The following is a 19,864-nucleotide window of genomic DNA, read 5'->3' as shown; positions in this document are numbered from 1 at the left end:
GTTTCAACACAGTCAAATTGATGGGCAAAGAATTAGGCCCCACACTTCAACGTGTACAGATTTTAACTTTCTTACCTTACTACTTAATACAAACAAAACAAAAATGTTTATTGCTGTCATAAGAACTTCCTGCATGCTGCTACAGGTTCCTAGCATGTGATTTCTTAAACTCACACTGACAGGAATCTGTTGCAGGAAGATGGTAGCAATTTTAAGATAATAGCCTTATGATTAGATGTTAAGGTATGTGATCAGCAGATGACTGCATATTCTCAAGGGCAACTGAGACAAAATGTGCCGTGGGAAATGGGATAAAGAAACATTAGTGGATAAATAATTGAATTATCTCAGACAACATTTAAATTACACTGTTTCCCAGTGGATACCACTTTTCTTCATTTAACTGGACACTGCTCAGTTGAATGTTAGCAGCTCCCACAAATGTTCCTTTGCTTTTCACAACAAGCTTCAGTATATGGCCTTGGAGATCTGTGACTTTGTCATACACAACCTGAAATAATATACAGTGAAATAAAAAAAAACACCTCAGTTATATGAATTTCTATATCTATTCAACAGGCAAAATAATTACTTTAGTACAGCATTCAGGATAACCAATACAACTTTGTAAGAATTGCTTTGAATTGCCTGCCATAATTATAAACTACTAACCATCAGCCAAGTTCACTTAGCTTAGTGAATTTACCTCAGAAATATATTTGACCATATGCAGTTTATATAAAAGAGATTCTGCCAGTTTAGGCTTGTGAAATCTGATTACCAAGCATTTGCAAATAAATCTGAAACCTGTGTTGTGCAATGCTTGAGGAAAAAAATAGGGGTATATAATTTTCCCCGTGAAAACTGAAATCCTAACTTAAGCAGAGTTTTGAATTCAAATGTGAAGAAATATCAGATCCTTCATGAAGTTCACCAGAAAATGATGATATAGTTGATTTTCTGGAGAAGAGATTCAGATGGAAGGTTCTTATCATGGGCAGCAGCATGAAAACAAAAGATGGCTAATTCTGCAGAATTGTAGATTATCTTTTCATAACAGATGCTTTGATAAATGGCATTGCTCTTCTGCAAAAATCAGAAAAACCCCCAAGGAAAATAGTGCTGATGTCAATTTTTTTAACCTATGTATGTTGCATTTGTTATGTGTTCATTAGTAATACCTTAAAGGAACTTTCTGTTCCATTGATATGTCTTATAAAGGTGTATCACATCAATGCACAGTACCTCAGAATTTTTCTTCAGTACTGTGCTTGCGATTAAACCTTGTGCTACATACCAGAATTAAAAAAGATCAAGCCAAAGCAAAACCATATTTTCTTCTAAGCAAAACTTCCATAAAATTTCATAACTGTTCTAGATAAAAAATCTGTATAAATTTTACTATTTCAATACAAATCACTTTATACATGATTCTGGTTGCTAACTGTATCCAAATGTGCCCATTATAAAAATGCTTGCAGTTTTTAATGGGATTGTCAAATATTAAACATGACAAAAAGCTCATCCCACTCAGTAGAAGTTGTAGAGGAACATCTCTGAGTTTGGACCCAATTTAGCAAGTGGAATTTACTAAATTTAGATGTTTCTGTTACTTGACTAGTGCTGTTAATACTTCTCAAATTAAATGAGACAGCTTGCTTAGCATTTCTTTAGAAGATTACTAAGTCCTATAGTTTTAAAAATATCCTTGAAATTATCGTAATGCTATGAGAAGACACTGAGGTTAATTATGAAAGGTTAATGGTGTATTTCCTGAATTTTAAAAAAACAGTCTGGAGTTGTAGGCTAACAACAGCAAGCTGCATTCAGAACAGATTCCTACATTTCAGTCTCTGCATTAACCAAGAACTGCTGAGTGAACTGCATGTGGGTTGCTAAAATGTGAAAGAATGCTCTCAGCTAGTTTAAGCCCTGAAAGGTAAGATTTGTTAAGAGAAGTACATTTAATCTAAAGTTTGTATGGCTGGAAATGATTTTCTATTTTAGTTGCAATGGAAAATGCTTTAAATTTTAATCTACCTGTGCAGTTTAGAAAGCAAACACAGTGACATACTTCAGGAGAATGGGAAAGTGAAACTGCCTAAAAGGTGTTTGCCAGTCAACCTGCTTGGATTTACTCTGCAGTTTGAATGCAGTCTATACTGAGGAAAAGTCAAACCGAGCCCTCTCTAGCTTGGGTCTCTACATTGGACTACTGAGACCTCTGTGTACCTCCAATTATAAGAAGCAGAAATGGCCAAGGGAGGTATTCTACAGACAGGCATAGAGTTGATAGAGGCTCCACATCAGCAATAATCCTCTCACTGCCTGGCAACACAAAGGTGGATTCTGAACTTAAGGGGTGGACCATTATGGCCTTGGCTGCCCTCGTGGGACTGTAGAGCGATTCTGTCTGCACTGCAAGCTGCAGAGATGTCACAGTGAGTGCCAGACTGAACAGGACATCAAGCTATTCTGGCAGCAAGCACAATGGGCAGGATACCAAGCTCCATGATGTAGGGGGATCATCAGTGCTGTGGGGATGAACACTGCCACAGGATGTGGGGGAAAGAAAAACTGTCCCACTCACTCTTTTTAACTAGCTTTTACTAGAGAGGTCTTACATTTCCTTTTCCATTTAGAAACCTTTGTAAAACATAATTTGGAATAGCTTCCGTGAAAGTCACGCCCAGTGCTTTTCGGTTCTGATGGTTACCACATACCAAATTGTATGTGAATGAAAAATTCCAGCTTCTTTGTTCTCCAGTGGCATCTCCCCATCAAAACCAAAGTGAAATGATGAACAAAAATTCAAAAAGCAAGCACAGGTGTAAGAAGCAATAATACAATTGAGAATAAATCTATGATTTGACTACCGAAATGATACTAAGGTTACTGTAGAAAGATGCCTTAATATCTTTGCCAATATAATAAGGTTATCATCTTCAGCAGTTGCTTGAAAACACAAAAAATGTACATGTAAGCTGTAAGAGTAAAGAAATCTTTCGTATAGTAGATTATAACAGATGTGAACTGGGGAAATTAACAAATTTCAATCTTTGGACAAAAGGAAGCTTTAAACTTTGAGCAGTGACAGACTTTACAGTGCAGGGTGTGTAGCATTCAAATGATCTGTAAAAACTTTCTAAAATGGTGTTGCAAATTCAGCTGGAGTAAGGTATAAATCATCAGGATGTAGGGACAGAAGAAAGGTCTGGAGATAGCTGAATTAGTATGTGGATAAAACAGGCACCAGAATTTCATCAGAACAGTTAACTCCTGAAATGATTGTGTAGTAAGAATATTTGCCTCCCATTTATACAGCCAGATCAAATGGAGGTGAGTTATATGTGGCCATGCAGCAAATCAGTGGGACAGTTAAGGCTGCAATTCAAGAATACCTGGCTCCAAAAAGAGAAGTACTGTTGACCTACAGGAGTCTAACGACATTTTAATTGTAAATGCGGGACAGTTGCTTCTCCTTAGGTAGCCATGGCACAGTTCCTAGATTTGCTTTTAATTGTCCAAATTATCTTTGACACATGGTGCTGAGGGAGCAGCTGTGGCTCTTGGTGCAGTTCTCTCCTCCTCTTCCATCAAGCTTGCTGGGGATATTCCGGGTGTTGCAGGGCAGCGTCCCCTCTGCTCCGAGGGCAACATGCTGATGTGGCCTAGGTATACTTGCTCACACTTGGCCACACCCCAAGGGCAGGACTGAGAGAGGTCGTTGTTCTGACTTCATTCTGGCAATACCCACTCTGCTTTGTCTTGGAGGTTTGCTTATTTTTTGGGTGTGTGTACATGCAGACACTCAAGGGACAAACTGGAGATAACTGAGACTTTGACTCATGTCTCAGGGCAAATGCTACATATATGAGCAAGACCCCACTGCTGTTGGTTCTGGTCATTGCAGCCTTTCTTGGCAAGAGTTTAAGCTTAAATCATTCAGATTTGTCTTCAGTTTTTTTACTTTCTTTTACTACTCTGGAACCTCCTGAGTAACTCTTATTGATTCCTAATGTTGATCTATAAACAAGTATGTATCTTTTTTCTCTTCACATTGCATTCCATTTTCCTCTTCTTCTCAACCATCATTTTTTAATGCAATGTTATGCCAACGTGAATGAAACAAACTCCCAAATCCAAATAAAGGAAGAGAAAAAAAGGAGTGCTTGCTGGAAGCAACTCCAAAACATTTGGCATAGTTCATCCTATTGTCAGCCCTCCTGGACTTTCACATCTTTACTCTCACACACATAGTAAAAATCAAAAATAAAATGCACTTTTGCAAGGCTGATAATTTGCTGTAGGCAGTCATAAGCAATAGAAGTACAAAACTGAAACCAAAAATACCCAAGAGAAGCACATTTCAGACTTTTTTTCAGTCTCAAACACAGAAAGAAATTAATATACAGCTTCCTTCCAGCGATTTGGCTTTAATAAAAACTTATGAAGTCACAAAAAAGGCTAGTACATTTCTGTACACAGCATTTGGACAGTAACTAACTTAAAAGACAGCTGACTTATATTTTTAGTAGTTTTTCTTCCCTGGGGCAGCTTTTGCCTCAGTCTACCAGCCTTGGACAGAAAATGCATACAGAATTACATCACATATGGAAGAACAGAGCTGCTAACAGCACAAGCATAGGGTTTGAAATGTCCAAGTTCAACGGAACCATATGTCCCCACTGCGACTGGCAGTTCCTGGTGAAAAAGATTGAGCATCTGTGAAGAAGGCTGTGAGTTTTGAGTAAAGGATATTAAAGTTTTCATGGAATTTCTCTTAACAGCATTGGAATGCCCCTCAACCACAATTAAATCTCACAGTGACTACTGTCTGACTGATTTGGGAATTTCTTGCATTCAACATGATCTAAAAATGATTAGCACAATAATTGACTTCCACCGTTGCTGGCTGGTTCTTGTCTGTAGTACACTTGGGATACTTTACAATTAATGTTATATACTCATATTATATTTCTTTGCTTTAAATACCCTTCAAATGTAAAGGAATTTCTTCAGACAGGTCAATTAGACTCATTCCACCATCTCTTTGATTGCAAAAAAAAAAAGGAAAGAACATAACAAAAAAAAAAAAAATCCTAGTTCTCTGTTATTCTACTACAGTACCATAGAGGGGTACACCCTCTGATACCATCTGTCTTGGCTGTTAGCAGCAATACTACTCTTACAGCAGCACTGAAAGTCATTAGTAAGTATTTAACTTTTGTAACCAAATAGATGTGGGAAAAGAAAAACATTAAAACTGCAGGACTGGGAAATGAGGAGATAAGGACTCCCAGTCTCAGCTAACTTATGTTTCATCACACCTTATCTATGAAAAAGAGTGGAGTGGTAGTATTTTCCATGCCTTGCACTTTAAAACCTGTTCAAAGACATCTGTAAATTATTTTGAGGTCTTTAGGAGATTCCTTATATGCAACAATTATAATCTCCAATTTCACTTACTGTTTGATTCAAACCTACCCTTACAAAAGAATATAGTTTATGCCACTTCCCATTCTGTTGTAAATGCTTCTCTATACACAATATATATCTTTTCACCCCAGAGGCGTGAGCATTTCAGTGGCATGTGAAGTAATTAGATACGGCTGTCAATTGCTAGCTTTTTCACATAAAAAGAACTTGGCTATTTATTATTGTGTTATCATTGAGGACAGTGCCAACCAATTTGATTGTTGATTTTCAAATGTGAATATGAATAATAGCATCCATTCAATTAATACTTTTTTATGTTATTGTAAAAATCTGCATTGAAAACAGCCTAGGGTTTGCTGCAACAACGCTTGCATTGGCTAACATGTAACTGTGGTTATGGGGTAAGATAAAGCAGTGTGAATAATCCAACTGCTTTCCTGAAGAGAGAGACATAAAGAGACTGTTTCATTTCTGAGCAAGATGGAAAGCAGAAGACTGTCCCTATTTGTGGTTCAGCTTATGATATGTTCCTCCTTTTTGATCTTACTCATTGCAACAGCTCTAACTGCTGTATTGTTATTTTACTTCAAGAGTGGACAAAGAAAATCAAATGAGAAACGGTGGAAAAAAGAGACTAGTACTCACGATTTCATTGTAAGTAGGGTCAGAGCTTTTTGGAGCTGTTCTTGTTTTCCTTTGACTGACCTCATAAGGATCCGGCAGAAGATAAAATTCTGCATGTGCACTTGGGGCAGAGCCATCTGGGAGGCGCTGAAAAACAAAGCGGCCATAAATATGAATGCCTGTGTTCTAGCAAAGAAAACAAATAAAAAGTACCAAATTAAATGTGGACTTTAAGCAGACACAGAAACATGTTAGATTCTCAGTATTCTCTTGGCTAAACTGGAGTGCTAGTGGAGTAAACAACAGGAATTCTTAGAATTCAGCTTAACATTGGATCAGGAAAATAGACATGAAATAATACAAGAACAAGATAAAATTGCCTATCTTTAATATTTTATGTTCTGATGGAAAAACCCTTAAGCCTCAGTCTACTTTAACTGTGCTTAATCTGATACAAAGTCTAGCCCTTTCATTTTCCAGAGCAATGCACAGAAACTGGATTCTAGTGAGTAAGCTCCTATTGATTTTAACCCCTATGTAACAGTGCTGATGCTGAGGAGAACTGATTGTTTCTAAGGGTGTTTCATAAAGTATATTACTATACAAAAGCCAAGAGCTTTTCCTGCAGCAATATGGGCAGAATAAGATTCTTACAATAGCAGTCTTTTAAATCTCTTCCCCCATTCAGCTGCAATTTTCAAGTTCAGGTTACTGAACGATACGCTGCCTCCCTGGAAGTATTCAAGGCCAGGCTGGATGGGGTTTTGAGCAACCTGGTCTAGTGGGAAGTGTCCCTGCCCGTGGCAGAGGGGTTGAAACTAGATGATCTTTAAGGTGCCTTGCAATTCTGTGATCCTATTATTCTATTTCAGATGTTCCATTTCATGGCAGCTACTTGAGGACAGAGCCAACCTATTAACCAGGCTCAGCTATAAGCTAATGCTGGTGTATGGGGAGTTTTTTGATAAATTCTGAACAGCTGTAAGGTCATTCCTAAAGCAACATTACAATGACTCAGAAACCACATCAGTAGTAGGAGAGGCTTTAAAAGAACTCAGAAGAAACATAATCATGAAAAACTATGGAACATGTATTTTGCCAGCATATGTCACTTAGTGCTTAGCTTATAATTAGCCAGAAACCTTTGTGTTGGTAACATAGTATACAATTAGAAAGCATAAAATAGGGCACATTAAATATCAGCAATTGAAATTGTATTATCAGCATTTTAGGCAGCAAGTTTGCCTGAGAGCTCACAGGCAATCTAGTGACAGGATACAAATAAAAATATAGGCAAAAAGAAGTGATCTTAAAATGTTTGGAACTGATGAACCCAGAGCATTACACAGGCAGTTGCATTTATATTTCCCATTGTAATTTTACCTGGCTCAGAATAAAGTAATTTCTTGGATTTTGATTATTCACAGTATGTGTCTAGAAATATGTGGTTGTCTCCAGGCATTATCAACAACATACCCTTGTGACAGGAGAAACTGCTGGTGTCCTAGTAATAAATAACTTTTCTATAGGAAGAAAAACAGTGCTTGTGTTTGAGCAATCAGTTCTTGCACAATAAATCCTTGGGTTTTGTTATCTGAAATGATCCTTCAAGGCAAATGGTGTGGTCAACTGTTAAAGCTTATTACTCCTATTGTTAACGCTATACAGCATCAATGGATGCACTACTCAAATCATTACATCCTGTCAGTGCCACGTGAACTATTGATGCTACCCTTACTAAGCTCCCCAAAGTCCATCTGATTTAAAATGGACATGGGATTTAGATAGATGGGATTCAATGTTGAAAGTAAGAATGCCATTAAATTGCAGTGAAACTAACAGATATTTTCCTAGGACAGAGTACGACACTGTTAACGCAAGATTTTTAATTTACATTGTCCATTTGAAAGTCCACCTCTATTGATTGAGGAAGATACTGAAACTTCAGCCAAGGATTACAAATAACAGTAAATTGCACACCTTTTTAAAAATCAGGAAGGAGAAATAAACATAGCCTTAAATACCATTCCAAGCATCTTCACTGTAATCAAGCTCTTCCCTTCTCAATGAATAGGTAAGTATCACGATAACTTGAAGGTCAACAGATTTTAGTTGTTTCAGACAAAAAAAAAGGAACGTGGTAAAAAAAAAAGGGGAGATGGGTGTCATTGTTGAAGAAGACCTTGTCAGCTCAACTGCTGTGGCCCGGTACACGCATGGAAATAGAGTACAGGGAGAGTCTTGTAATGTATCAGGCTTTATAAATCATCCTGGCAGTGCATTTCCTACCCAGACACTTTGTCAGAGCTAATTTTGAAAGCTGAAGTTAGCTGTAGCTACAAAGGGCACAGGGATGAGGAGCCCATCTGGTAAGTAATGGGCTACAGAGGTAACAGGATGGCTGCATCCGTCTGGTTCTGCTCCCCTTTGAGCTGCCAGATAGGACAGGGCAAGTCACAAGTGCTGTGCCCACTGCGCACCTCAAGACAACAAAGGCACAGATCAAGGCATCGTTGTTTGCATCTGAAACAGGCTCAATCTGACATTCACCTTCCAGGGAAAGAATCCAAGCTGATTGCCTTGTGATTGTTTAACAGGATGGGGTATCCAGAAGCACATGCGATGAATAGGAAAAAAAACCCAGATAAAATTGCCAGCATGCCTTTGAGTTGCTCCTTGTTCCCTGCTAGCAGTGCTGGCATATTATCTAGCCTTCAGCCAACTAACCTTCCTCCATGAGCTGACTCCTCCCAAAACCTAAGGCGGCACTTTGCAGAAGTGCTGTGGCCATATGAAACACAGAGAGAAAACTACTTCTTGCTATCTCTTTGAATGTAGCTAAATACATGTTGAAAGAGGTGAGTGGGAGGAGAGGGTCAAGACAGAAAATAAATAAAGAGATTATTTTAGTAACTCAGAGAGAAAACTCAAGGCAGAACAGTTGCTCTGGGATATTTCAGAACTAAAACAAAGGCATTTGTCATGAATGGTAGCAATCAGCAGCTGGACTGTTAGAGGCAATTTAAACTGCAGCCACCTGAATTCCAACTAGAGATCTTAGTTCTGGTTGCTGGGTTGTCTGGCCTTTTTTCCTCCCTGCTTTATCATAGAATCATAGAATAGTTCAGGTTGGAAAGGAACTTAAGATCATCTAGTTCCAACCCCCTGCCATGGGCAGGGACACCCCACACTAAACCATGTCACCCAAGGCCTCATCCAACCTGGCCTTGAACACCGCCAAGGATGGAGCATTCACAACCTCCCTGGGCAACCCATTCCAGTGCCTCACCACCCTCTCAGTAAAGAATTTCTTCCTTAGATCCAATCTAAACTTCCCTTGTTTAAGTTTGAACCCGTTACCCCTTGTCCTGTCACTACAGTCCCTGATGAATAGTCCCTCCCCAGCATCCTTGTAGGCCCCCTTCAGATACTGGAAGGCTGCTATGAGGTCTCCACGCAGCCTTCTCTTCTCCATGCTGAACAGCCCCCTTTCTCAGCCTGTCTCCATGCAGGAGGTGCTCCAGTCCCCTGATCATCCTCGTGGCCCTCCTCTGGACTTGTTCCAACAGTTCCATGCCCTTTTTATGTTGAGGACACCAGAACTGCACACAATACTGCAAGTGAGATCTCATGAGTGCAGAGTAGAGGGACAGGATCACCTCCTTTGACCTGCTGGTCACACTCCTTTTGATGCAGCCCAGGATACGGTTGGCTTTCTGGGCTGCGAGCGCACACTGAAGCCGGCTCATGTTAATTTTTTCATCGACCAACACCCCCAAGTCCTTCTCTGCAGGGCTGCTCTGAATCTCTTCTCTGCCCAACCTGTAGCTGTGCCTGGCATTGCTCCGACCCAGGTGTAGGACCTTGCACTTGGCATGGTTAAACTTCATAAGGCTGGCATCAGCCCACCTCGCAAGTATGTCAAGGTCCCTCTGGATGGCATCCCTTCCCTCTGGCGTATCAACCGAACCACACAGCTTGGTGTCATCGGCAAACTTGCTGAGGGTGCACTCAACCCCATTGTCCATGTCACCTACAAAGATGCTGAATAAGACCAGTCCCAACACCGATCCCTGAGGGACACCACTCATTACCGGTCTCCAGCTGGACATCGAGCCATTGACCACAACTCTTTGTGTGCGGCCATCCAGCCAGTTCTTTATCCACTGAGTGGTCCACCCATCAAATTGATGTCTCTCCAATTTAGAGACAAGGATGTCATGTGGGACAGTGTCGAACGCTTTGCACAAGTCCAGGTAGGTGACTTCAACTGCTCTGCCCCTGTCCATCAGTTCTGTAGCCCCATCATAGAAGGCCATCAAATTGGTCAGGCAGGATTTCCCCTTAGTGAAGCCATGCTGGCCGTCACCAACCACCTCCTTGTTTTTCATGTGCCTTAGCATGCCTTCCAGGAGAATCTGCTCCAAGAGTTTGCCAGGCACAGAGGTGAGACTGACTGGTCTGCAATTCCCTGGGTTGTCCATTTTCCCCTTCTTGAAAATGGGGGTTATATTTCCCTTCTTCCAGTCATCGGGAACTTCACCTGACTGCCACAATTTTTCAAATATGATGGCCAGTGGCTTAGCAACTTCATTCGCCAGCTCCTTCAGGACCCACGGATGGATTTCATCAGGTCCCATGGACTTGTGTACGTTTAGGTTCTTAAGATGGTCTCGAACCAGGTCCTCTCCTACAGTGGGCCTAGGGTCTTCATTCTCACAGTCCCTGCGTTCGCCTTCCATGACTTGGGTGGTGCGGTCAGAGACTTTGCCAGTGAAGACCGAGGCAAAGAAGTCATTAAGAACCTCAGGCTTCTCCAAATCCAGGGTAGCCAGTTCTCCCGATATCTTCCAAAGGGGGCCTACGTTGTCCCTAGTCTGTCTTTTACTCGCTACGTACCGATAGAATCCTTTCCTGTTATCCTTAACATCCTTAGCCAAGGTCAATTCTAACTGGGCCTTAGCCTTCCTCACCTGGTCCCTAGCTTCCCAGACAGCATCCCAGTATTCTTCCCAGGCTGCCTGTCCCTGCTTCCACCTTCTATAAGCCTCTTTTTTCTTTTGAATTTTCCTGAGCAGCTCCTTATCCATCCAAGGAGGTCTCCTGGCCCTCATGCTGCACTTCCTTCTAGTTGAGATGCAACACTCCTGAGCTTGGAGCAGGTGATCCTTGAGTAACAACCAAGAGTCTTGGGCCCCCCTGCCCTCTAGGGCTGTATCCCATGGAACCTTATTAAGCAGGCTCCTGAAGAGGCCAAAGTCTGCTCTCTTGAAGTCCAGGGCAGTGACCTTGCTGCACGCTCTTCTCACTGTCCCAAGGATCTCGAATTCGACCATCTCGTGGTCACTGCAACCAAGGCTGCCCTGGAGCGTCACATTTCCAACCAGCCCTTCCCTGTTGGTGAGCACGAGGTCAGACATGGCACCTCTCCTTGTCGGCTCCTCTATTACTTGCAGAAGGAAGTTGCCTTCCACACTATCAAGGAACCTCCTGGATTGCTTGTGCCGGGCCGTACCTTCACTCCAACAGATGTCAGGGTGGTTGAAGTCTCCCATGAGAACAAGGGCCTGTGAGCGTGAGGCTGTTCCTATCTGCCTATAGAGCACTTCATCCACAGATTCCTCTTGATCAGGCGGTCTGTAACAGATCCCCACAGTAATGTCTCCCATCGCTGTTCTCCCTTTAACCTTGACCCACAAATTCTCTGTCGACTGCTCACCCGTCCCCAGACAGAGTTCCATACTCTCCAGCCTATCCCTAACATAAATAGCAACTCCCCCTCCTCGCCTGCCAGGACTGTCTTTTCTAAAGAGCCTGTAACCTTCCATTCCAACACTCCAGTCGTAGGAGCCATCCCACCATGTTTCTGTGATGCCTGTTATATCATACCCCCATAGATGTGCACACATCTCTAATTCCTCTTGTTTGTTCCCCATGCTACGGGCATTTGTATAGAGGCATCTGAGCCGAGCTCCAAATGAAGCCAGCTCATTGGCTGGAGCGGCTGGAATATCTCTGCACCTCTCCGAGCATTTATTGTAGGTGCTGGCAACTGACTGGGTGTGTTGGGATGGAACGATGCCCCCCTCATCATGTTATCATACAGATAACATTTTTCCACTTCTTCTTCCCTTGACAAGGAAAGGTAAACAGGCCACACTAAATTCCACAATTGCCCCAAATCTCCACCTGCAGTGCACTGTTATGCCATTGAGCGATCAAAAAGCTTCAACTGAGCACTCTTCAAGACAGATTGCGTCTTCCACTTCTCAATTGCCCTCCCTTGATTCTTGTTATGACACAATATATCTAACGAGGGTGCCTGTTAAAAAGGTTCTGTCCCACTACACACCATTCAAAACTATAGACTGAGAGCAGGTATAAATCAGCCATGGCTTTACAAGAGCAGAGTGTGGATAGCTTGTATGATGAGCGTGCGCTCCTTTCTCTTCCAATTGGTACAATACTTGCATCTTTTCTTGTGAAGAGCCTGCTTCACTGAAGGATTTCCTGAGACAAGACTTGCAATAGCTGTGAAAGGAGATGCACTTTGCTAGACCCTACCTAGCAGGGACAACAAGGGATCTTAGCAGTTTGACAATCGTAGTGCAAAAACAAGGCTGGGATTAACATGGCAGAAGTTATCTTTTTAAATCTAAAGAAGGTGAAATTTGAAGTAAACTGTTTCATTAAGGCAACTAACAAGGCAGGCAAAAATCCCAAGCTTTTGGACAAACTAGACCTTTCTCAGGCTTTCATATACGAGTCAAGCATTGAAATAAAGGAGAACGGAGAATAAAGGAGAATGGAGAAAACATAATTTATTTTTGTTCTAAAGATTATGTCTTTTGTCATATTACAGTGTCATATTTAGTGAACAAAACCCTTGGATTATCCTTTTGCTTCTAACTCAGTCTGCATTGGCACATTTATAAACTTAGGTAAACATGAAGAATACCTGACCGAAATGCCAGTCTCATTTGCACCAAAGAATATCTGTTCTGGTGCATCCATTATAAACATGGAGTAAAGATTCCTAGCAGGCTTATGAGTAACTCTGAAATCCAGTAAAAACCTCTCTTGCTGTTATTAATGGCTCAGAAATTACTGATTTCTGTTCACAGTCCAGGCCAGAAGAAAATCAAAGGCTACCGTGGGAATGCCATTTTGCATTTTAACTGCTCTGCAAAACCTTTATCGCTTGAATGGACTTGCGATCAAGAAAACAGGAAAAACCCAAAGTTTTAGATTGTATTTATTTATGTTTAATTCTGTAGTCATTTCATTAACACAAAAATAAAGAATTTACTCCAAATTTAAATTACTGTCTTAAATCTTTGATTGCATATGCTTGTGAGTAAATTCAAGCTACAAAAATCTGTAAGGCTGAAAAGTTATAAAAGCAAGTTCTTAACAGATATGCCATAGCTCTTCCTGTTTTGCCTGTGGGGAAAAGAACCCACACGATTTTGATCTGCCAATAAGAAACATTGAGTTGAATTGAGAAGCTGACTCCTTGTGCTACTTCAAATACAAACAAGTCACAACTAAACAACTTCCTCAGAGAATGACCTGTCTACTTGACCTTGATAATAACTAATGTTTTTAAGGAACTCAGTTGCTACTGACTGTATATATGTTTAAAAAAGCAGTTTATTTTTTAAATGTTATTTTCCTCTAAAGTCAGGCAGAAGGTGATGAAAATATTTACGAATGAGGGGAAGTGAAGGAGAGGAAATAATACTCTGGATTTACTTCTCTCCACATCCGTAATTCAGTACTGAAAAACTAATAGAGACAAACACCTGTTATGGCTGTGTTCCATTTTTCATTCCAATTTTATTTTCCAAAACAAAAAAATATTGATATTTACTTACAGAAACCCACACAGATAGGTTGTGTCCTCTCTAATTTAATTTCAAATATACTAGCTGTAGCTGGGAAATAATGGCTGAAATTCAATTAATTTTTCCACAAGACTTACATTGTCCTAATGACTTTTCTCCCTTGATCATTACTAACCATCAACAACTCTCCTTAAGGATGGATTCTTTGTTAGCATTATGAAAGGCCTAACTCTTTCAAAATTTGCCATATATTAAACATTACAATTTAGCAGCTAATATGAATATTGGGCCTTACTCATATGAATTTTAAGAAAAGGTTTATGTTTATAAAAAATGCACTTTAGGGATAATTTATCATTAAGCTTTTTAAAGCTCTCCTTTTCCTAAAAGACTAAGGCCTCAAATTTAAACCATGTCAACAGTTTCTCTTACTGTTAGGCATGCAGATCACCTTTTGTCCTACAGTGAAACAGATTGATGGCTCTTGAATATTTGACAGATGCAGCTGCTGTTCTCTTTTTCCCATTTTTCTGTTTTCAACCATCTTGACAAAAAGAAATGATCAAAGGTAATTTTGTTAACTAATGCCACCTTTCCTGCTCTATAAATAACTTCCTTTCTTCCCCCCAGATTAATTTCCTGGACATTTTCAAATCCCAGTTGCTTTCTTCATCTTCTTCAATGAGAAAAAAGAAGTCCAGGCTTTAGAAAGGCTCCATTTCCTCTAACTCTCAGTTTTCCTTCCCTTTCCAGGCACCACCATGAGAATTTATCTTCTACATAGTGAAAGGACTGCAAAATATTCCTTAATGTTTAATACCGCGATATCTTTAAATCTTTAAAACTCATATCACTATAGCAAATGGTTAGATGAAACCTTCCTTTGCTTTTAACAAAGCAGAATGTTAATATAAAGTGTAGACATGAGGCAGATTTGATTATTATCCAATAAAGGAGGATTAGAAAAAAATCCACAGATGAAATCAGCCTCGCACCCCAGCAACCTGTGTAAATTACTAGCTGCCTCCTGACTAAATTAAAACTAGTATGATATGTGGAAAAAACATCACTGCTGCTACATCGCCGTTCACTTTCTCTGAGTCCCCGTGTAACTTAGCAGAGAAAGGCTAAACCTTGTCTTTGTAGGCTGCAGCTTAATTAACAAATATAGCCTCTGCCTTAGAAAAAGATAACGTCCTCTGGGCTAATTCTAAATTTAAAGAGCTGAGAAAATAATCAGCAGTAAGACAATATTACAGTAAGTATATTATAGCAGTAAGAAGATATTACAAAGCAAGAGGTTCCTTCAAAACCAGATTAATAAGATATATAAACCTTCAGTACAAACGGGATTGTTGTGTGAATGGGCGGTTCTGTTGTTACTTCCTAAATCCTGCCAGGGGACTGAAGACCTTTCCCTGGTTTTCTTTTGAGCTTTGCATATCCCAAAGCACTGAACACCTCTATTCTACTTTGCTACCAAGCCCTTAGCTTTCCTACCACAAAATATTTTCAAATTACTTAAAAAAAAAAAAAATAAAAAAAAAATAAATTCACATCTGCAGTAATTAAATAATAATTACAAAAGAAGATTATCCACTGTATCGCTATGGTGCTTTCTGCACTGTCTGCTATTGGCAAGACAAAACAGAAAAGCAACCAGCCAAAAGTGATTGCACTAATAAGGTATTTTATGCCAAAGAACTGCTTTTTTTTTTTTCACCTAAAATTTGAAAACATTTAACTGCTTCTCTGCAAGATAAGTTTTATTTTATTATATTTTCTGATCCTGATTTCCCCCCCTTCTTCTTTGTGAGCAAGTTGATTCCTATTCCTAACTTCTTTCCTACTTCTGCATGCACCTGGGTGTATACATAAACACAGAAAACACACTGTGACAGAGGTCATTGACATGGAGGTCAATGGCAAAGCAACAAAAAAACCAATGAAGGTTATCTCAAGTTAACACAGGGAAATAAAAAGATACACCATTTTAGGGCAACACAGATTTTGTTTCAGGTAAGTTCTGGAAAGCATTTTTTGAGCAGGTATTTTATGCCTTTCAGAAAACCAGTAGGGTCAGTGGAGCAAGCCTCCAGATAGCTGTGTCATTTACTATGACAAAAATACAAAGGTGCTCTACCCACGTTATTGATTTGAATCTCCAAATACAGCGTATGCACTTCGTGCAGCCCTTCAACACCCACATCAACCTGCCTGTTCTGCATGCAGCTTGCCAGTGCACCAAATGGGTCAACAGTGCCTAATGTGAGTACTACTCATTCAAGGGAAACCAGTGTTTTTGTCACTGTAGTTCATTCCAGCCCTTTCTCTCCCAAGTGAAATAAGGCTTTTTGGCCAACACAAAGTGAGAGTTTACTCGTTTGGCTTTGTTTGTAGCAGAGTAGCAATGACTTGTGCAGCCTAACTATTAATAAAAGATGATATGCTGCATCCCTAGCATAGTACTACTAGATGACACATAGCATCCCTAGCGGAGAGAACTATGCTGGCAAAAATAGGGTCTAGAGCTGTCCTGAATCCCAAAATCTCCCAAGAATTAACCAACACTCTCCAAGGTCTCCTGGCTGTGAAATGGGTAAAACACAGTCACTGAAATGTAAAGGAAGCATCACAGCTAACGCTCTGCAATGAACACACCAGTTCTGGACAAAATCTCAAAGTGTTGACCTATCCTGGTGCATATGTGAGGTAGGCATGTAAGTTCACAGAAAAGTCTAAGCAGATCTCTGTAATCCTGTCAAGGAGGGAGGCCAGAAAGAGATTTGGTTTATCCTACTATGGACATCTCCTGGCATGGCTTGGTTAAATTGCCCACACTTAGTGTCTGGCACCATTTGAGACATATAAGATGCTTAAGATACCTGTATAAACTGTCAGATGTGATACAGGCCTTCCCTGAGACCCTCCGCTTCTGCAGTGGCAGCTGAAGGCCAGATGGGACGTGTTAGGTCATGTCCTACGTTTAGGAAAATGAACCGGGACTTAAGTCTCCCGTGATCAAAATGAGAGTTTAGGCACCTAGACCTAGAATCCAGTTTCTAAAATACTACTGCTTCATGTCACTTCAGATGACAAAAAGTGCTTATGGAATTGGAAATGCGACATAGGCTTTATAGAAAACTGGCACCATTCTAGAGTGGTCATCAGAAGTCAAGCAAGATACTTCATGGTATTTGAAATAGCCATGATCAGGCAACTGAATTCCATCACATCTTATATGTATTTATCTTAGTTTCAAACTGAATCCCACACCCATTAGGCCAAGGCACATAGACTGTGAGATTTTTGAAAAGAACACGTTAAATATTTAACAAAAACTGGTTTTTTTTTTCCTATAAAGACAAAGACAATCGAGGAAGCATGCTGGATCCCAAAAGATTCAGAGCTTCTTAAGAACTATGCAAAATGCTTCTGATCTGCTTCAGTCACTTCAGAGAAAAGGCCATCTAACTCTGCTTAAATGAAGGAAATAAAGTGAAACCTGGCCTGTGACACCCAAAAGGTCATAATGGTTTCTCTGCTATGCCTTTATTTCTATAGGGCTCTGAAACCAGAATTGAACGCTTTCAGAAAGGTGAAGAAAGGAAATGAGATGTAGCTCTGATGCCCAGTTCAAGAGAATGATTTATTGTCTTGATGATCCAGAAAGAGTTGTATATTAAGACAGACACAGTCCCAAATGAAATGGAGCAGTCTGTACAACCACATGACTATAACTGCCAGGTAAAACAGCCTCTTGCCTTTTACTGACCATTGGCAGTGGCAGACAAGGAAGGCTAGAGTTTAGCTCCATCAAGTAATGACACAGCTTTGTGTGCATTTACTACTGTTCCTGATTTAACAACAAAGATATCTTAGAATGGCTTGTGTCTCTACCCAGCTCATTTAAAGCTTAAGTCCAGTTCATGAGCTCTGTTACCCCTCTGATATTTCACCAAGACTAGACTACTGGGTGCTCCACATTGCACCATGTGGGTACAAAAGTTACGAGGGCTGCAAAAATAATGTAAAAGTAGGAGAATGTATAACCAGAAGTATGAATGTATTATATGTACAATTCCCAGTAAAAGATCTGAACAAGAACCACATTAAAGACTTTTTCCAAAAGAGAAGGTGACAGGATGTGTTCTGGATTCCTGAACCACACGCTGTATTATCTTTAAGTCATTTAAACTCTCCTTTTTTGCATAGATGAAAGAAATCAAGGTTCAGTCATGCTTGAAAATTATATTATTTTACAGATAAGTAATGCTGGTGCAGAGCATAGAATGCAGAGAGCAGATTTCATGAACAAGTCTCTGAAACTTTTATTCCAGAATTGCCACCAAGCTTGTAAAAGGTGAATTCCATTGCTCTCAACCCTGCTTTATTGTTCTGTTTGGAACACTTAATTTTCAGATAAATATTTTATCGCAGATTCTATGACACTGGCTGAGATAAGACTGATCTGGTTTGGGCCTTAAGAAACATAGATCCCAGAATTTCTTGTCTCTTCAACAAAGCACAGGGGAGAACAAATACTTCAGACAAATCCCCATTTCGCTTTTCCTTTGAAATCACTCCAGATTAACACCATTGCCTGCTAGAGGGCATGAGAAAAAAATTAGCCTTTGAGAAAAGAAACATAAGCAAATGCTGTTGTTCTGTTTCTATCTTTCTGTCACATACATACACTTTCCTCTTCTTGCCTAGGCACAGATAATACGGGAATATAAAAACATGTAAAGAAATCGTGACACTGTTATCAGTGTCTTCACCTTATTCTCTTTTTCAGCTTCTTAATTATTTAAGGAAGTATATATATGTCAGGTCCAGACTGTTTTAGATTTCTCAAACTGTACAGAGATTCTCTCCGCTTTCCTTTAGATTATCCTACAGCTTGCCATTTCCTTCTGTAAGAAAGAATTTCATTATACAGTGCATGCAATTTCTGTTCCTTGATTACCTGCCATGATTTCTACTGACCCCATTGCTTGATGTCCTAAATAATTCCTCTTGAACCTTGCTGTCTTTTCCCTTAAATATCTGCACAATTGACTTGTGTTCTTGTTAGTCTGTTCTTAACTAAGTTTAGTAACAATAAATCACTCCTGAAGAATCAATCACTCCCAAGTCACCCTACTAAGAACTGTTCTTTGAATTTGTATTCTAGTTTAAAATAAAAAAGTCCCGAGAGAAATATTTTACTATCAAAGCCTTATAAAGATTAACTACTTTCTTTCTGCACCATGAAACCAGGATCTGGCCTGCCATCTCATTGGCATCTCTCATAGCAACCTCATGTCTCACCATTTGCTTGTTTTATCTTCACATTACCGTGAGATATAGATCTATACTTCCCTGAGGAAATACTTCTCATTTATCGAAGCTGGTTGAAGGCTTTTGGAAGTTACTTTTATTCTCTTGATCTTGCTCTGTCTACCCTATTTTTAATGTTTTCTTCATTTGCAACCAGTGGCACATTTAATTTATGTTCACCTTCACCTACCAGATCACTCACATTATTAAACAGAGCTCACTCTTGGGTTTTGTTTTTTCCCCCTTATTCCACATCTATCAGCTATGCAGGGAATTACTTATTTAAAAATTAGCAGCTAGAATTTAGGGCTGAGGCAGTATTATGACTGTGACAGATTAAAGGGTTTAACAAGAAATATTATTTAACAAGAAATAATAACACAACTTTCTGTACAACAGAAATTTGTCAAACACCTTTCATAACAAATATATTGGAATCCAACAGTAATCCCTCTGCCACGAGAAACAGACCTCATCCCTTTCTAATTTAAACTACTGCTGAGTAGTAGCACACTTTGTTTACAGGTGTTCAGCTATATTTCAGTCCAAAAGAGGACATAGTCTATCTAAGCTAATTTCCATTAAATTTTAATGCAAAAGCATTTTCTATGAATATAAAATTAAATCCAGAG

General features: G+C 39.8%; 1 protein-coding gene across 1 annotated transcript in view; it reads right to left on the bottom strand.

The window, feature by feature from the left end:
• Positions 1–358: 358 nt before the first annotated feature.
• PIK3C2G (phosphatidylinositol-4-phosphate 3-kinase catalytic subunit type 2 gamma) overlaps positions 359–19,864 on the bottom strand; it is a gene marked incomplete at both ends in the record, with an annotated part of 207,943 nt that continues 188,437 nt past the window's right edge. Inside the window, 2 exons of the mRNA XM_080619939.1 lie at positions 359–511; positions 6,085–6,210. Coding sequence (XP_080476065.1) covers positions 359–511; positions 6,085–6,210 — 279 coding nt within the window. The remainder of the gene's footprint in view (positions 512–6,084; positions 6,211–19,864) is intronic.

The sequence above is a fragment of the Psittacula echo genome, assembly GCF_963264785.1.
Source record: "Psittacula echo genome assembly, chromosome: 1".
Lineage (NCBI taxonomy): Eukaryota > Metazoa > Chordata > Aves > Psittaciformes > Psittacidae > Psittacula > Psittacula echo.
Note: the sequence above shows the minus strand (reverse complement) of the source record. Positions and strands in the feature narration are given on the sequence as shown.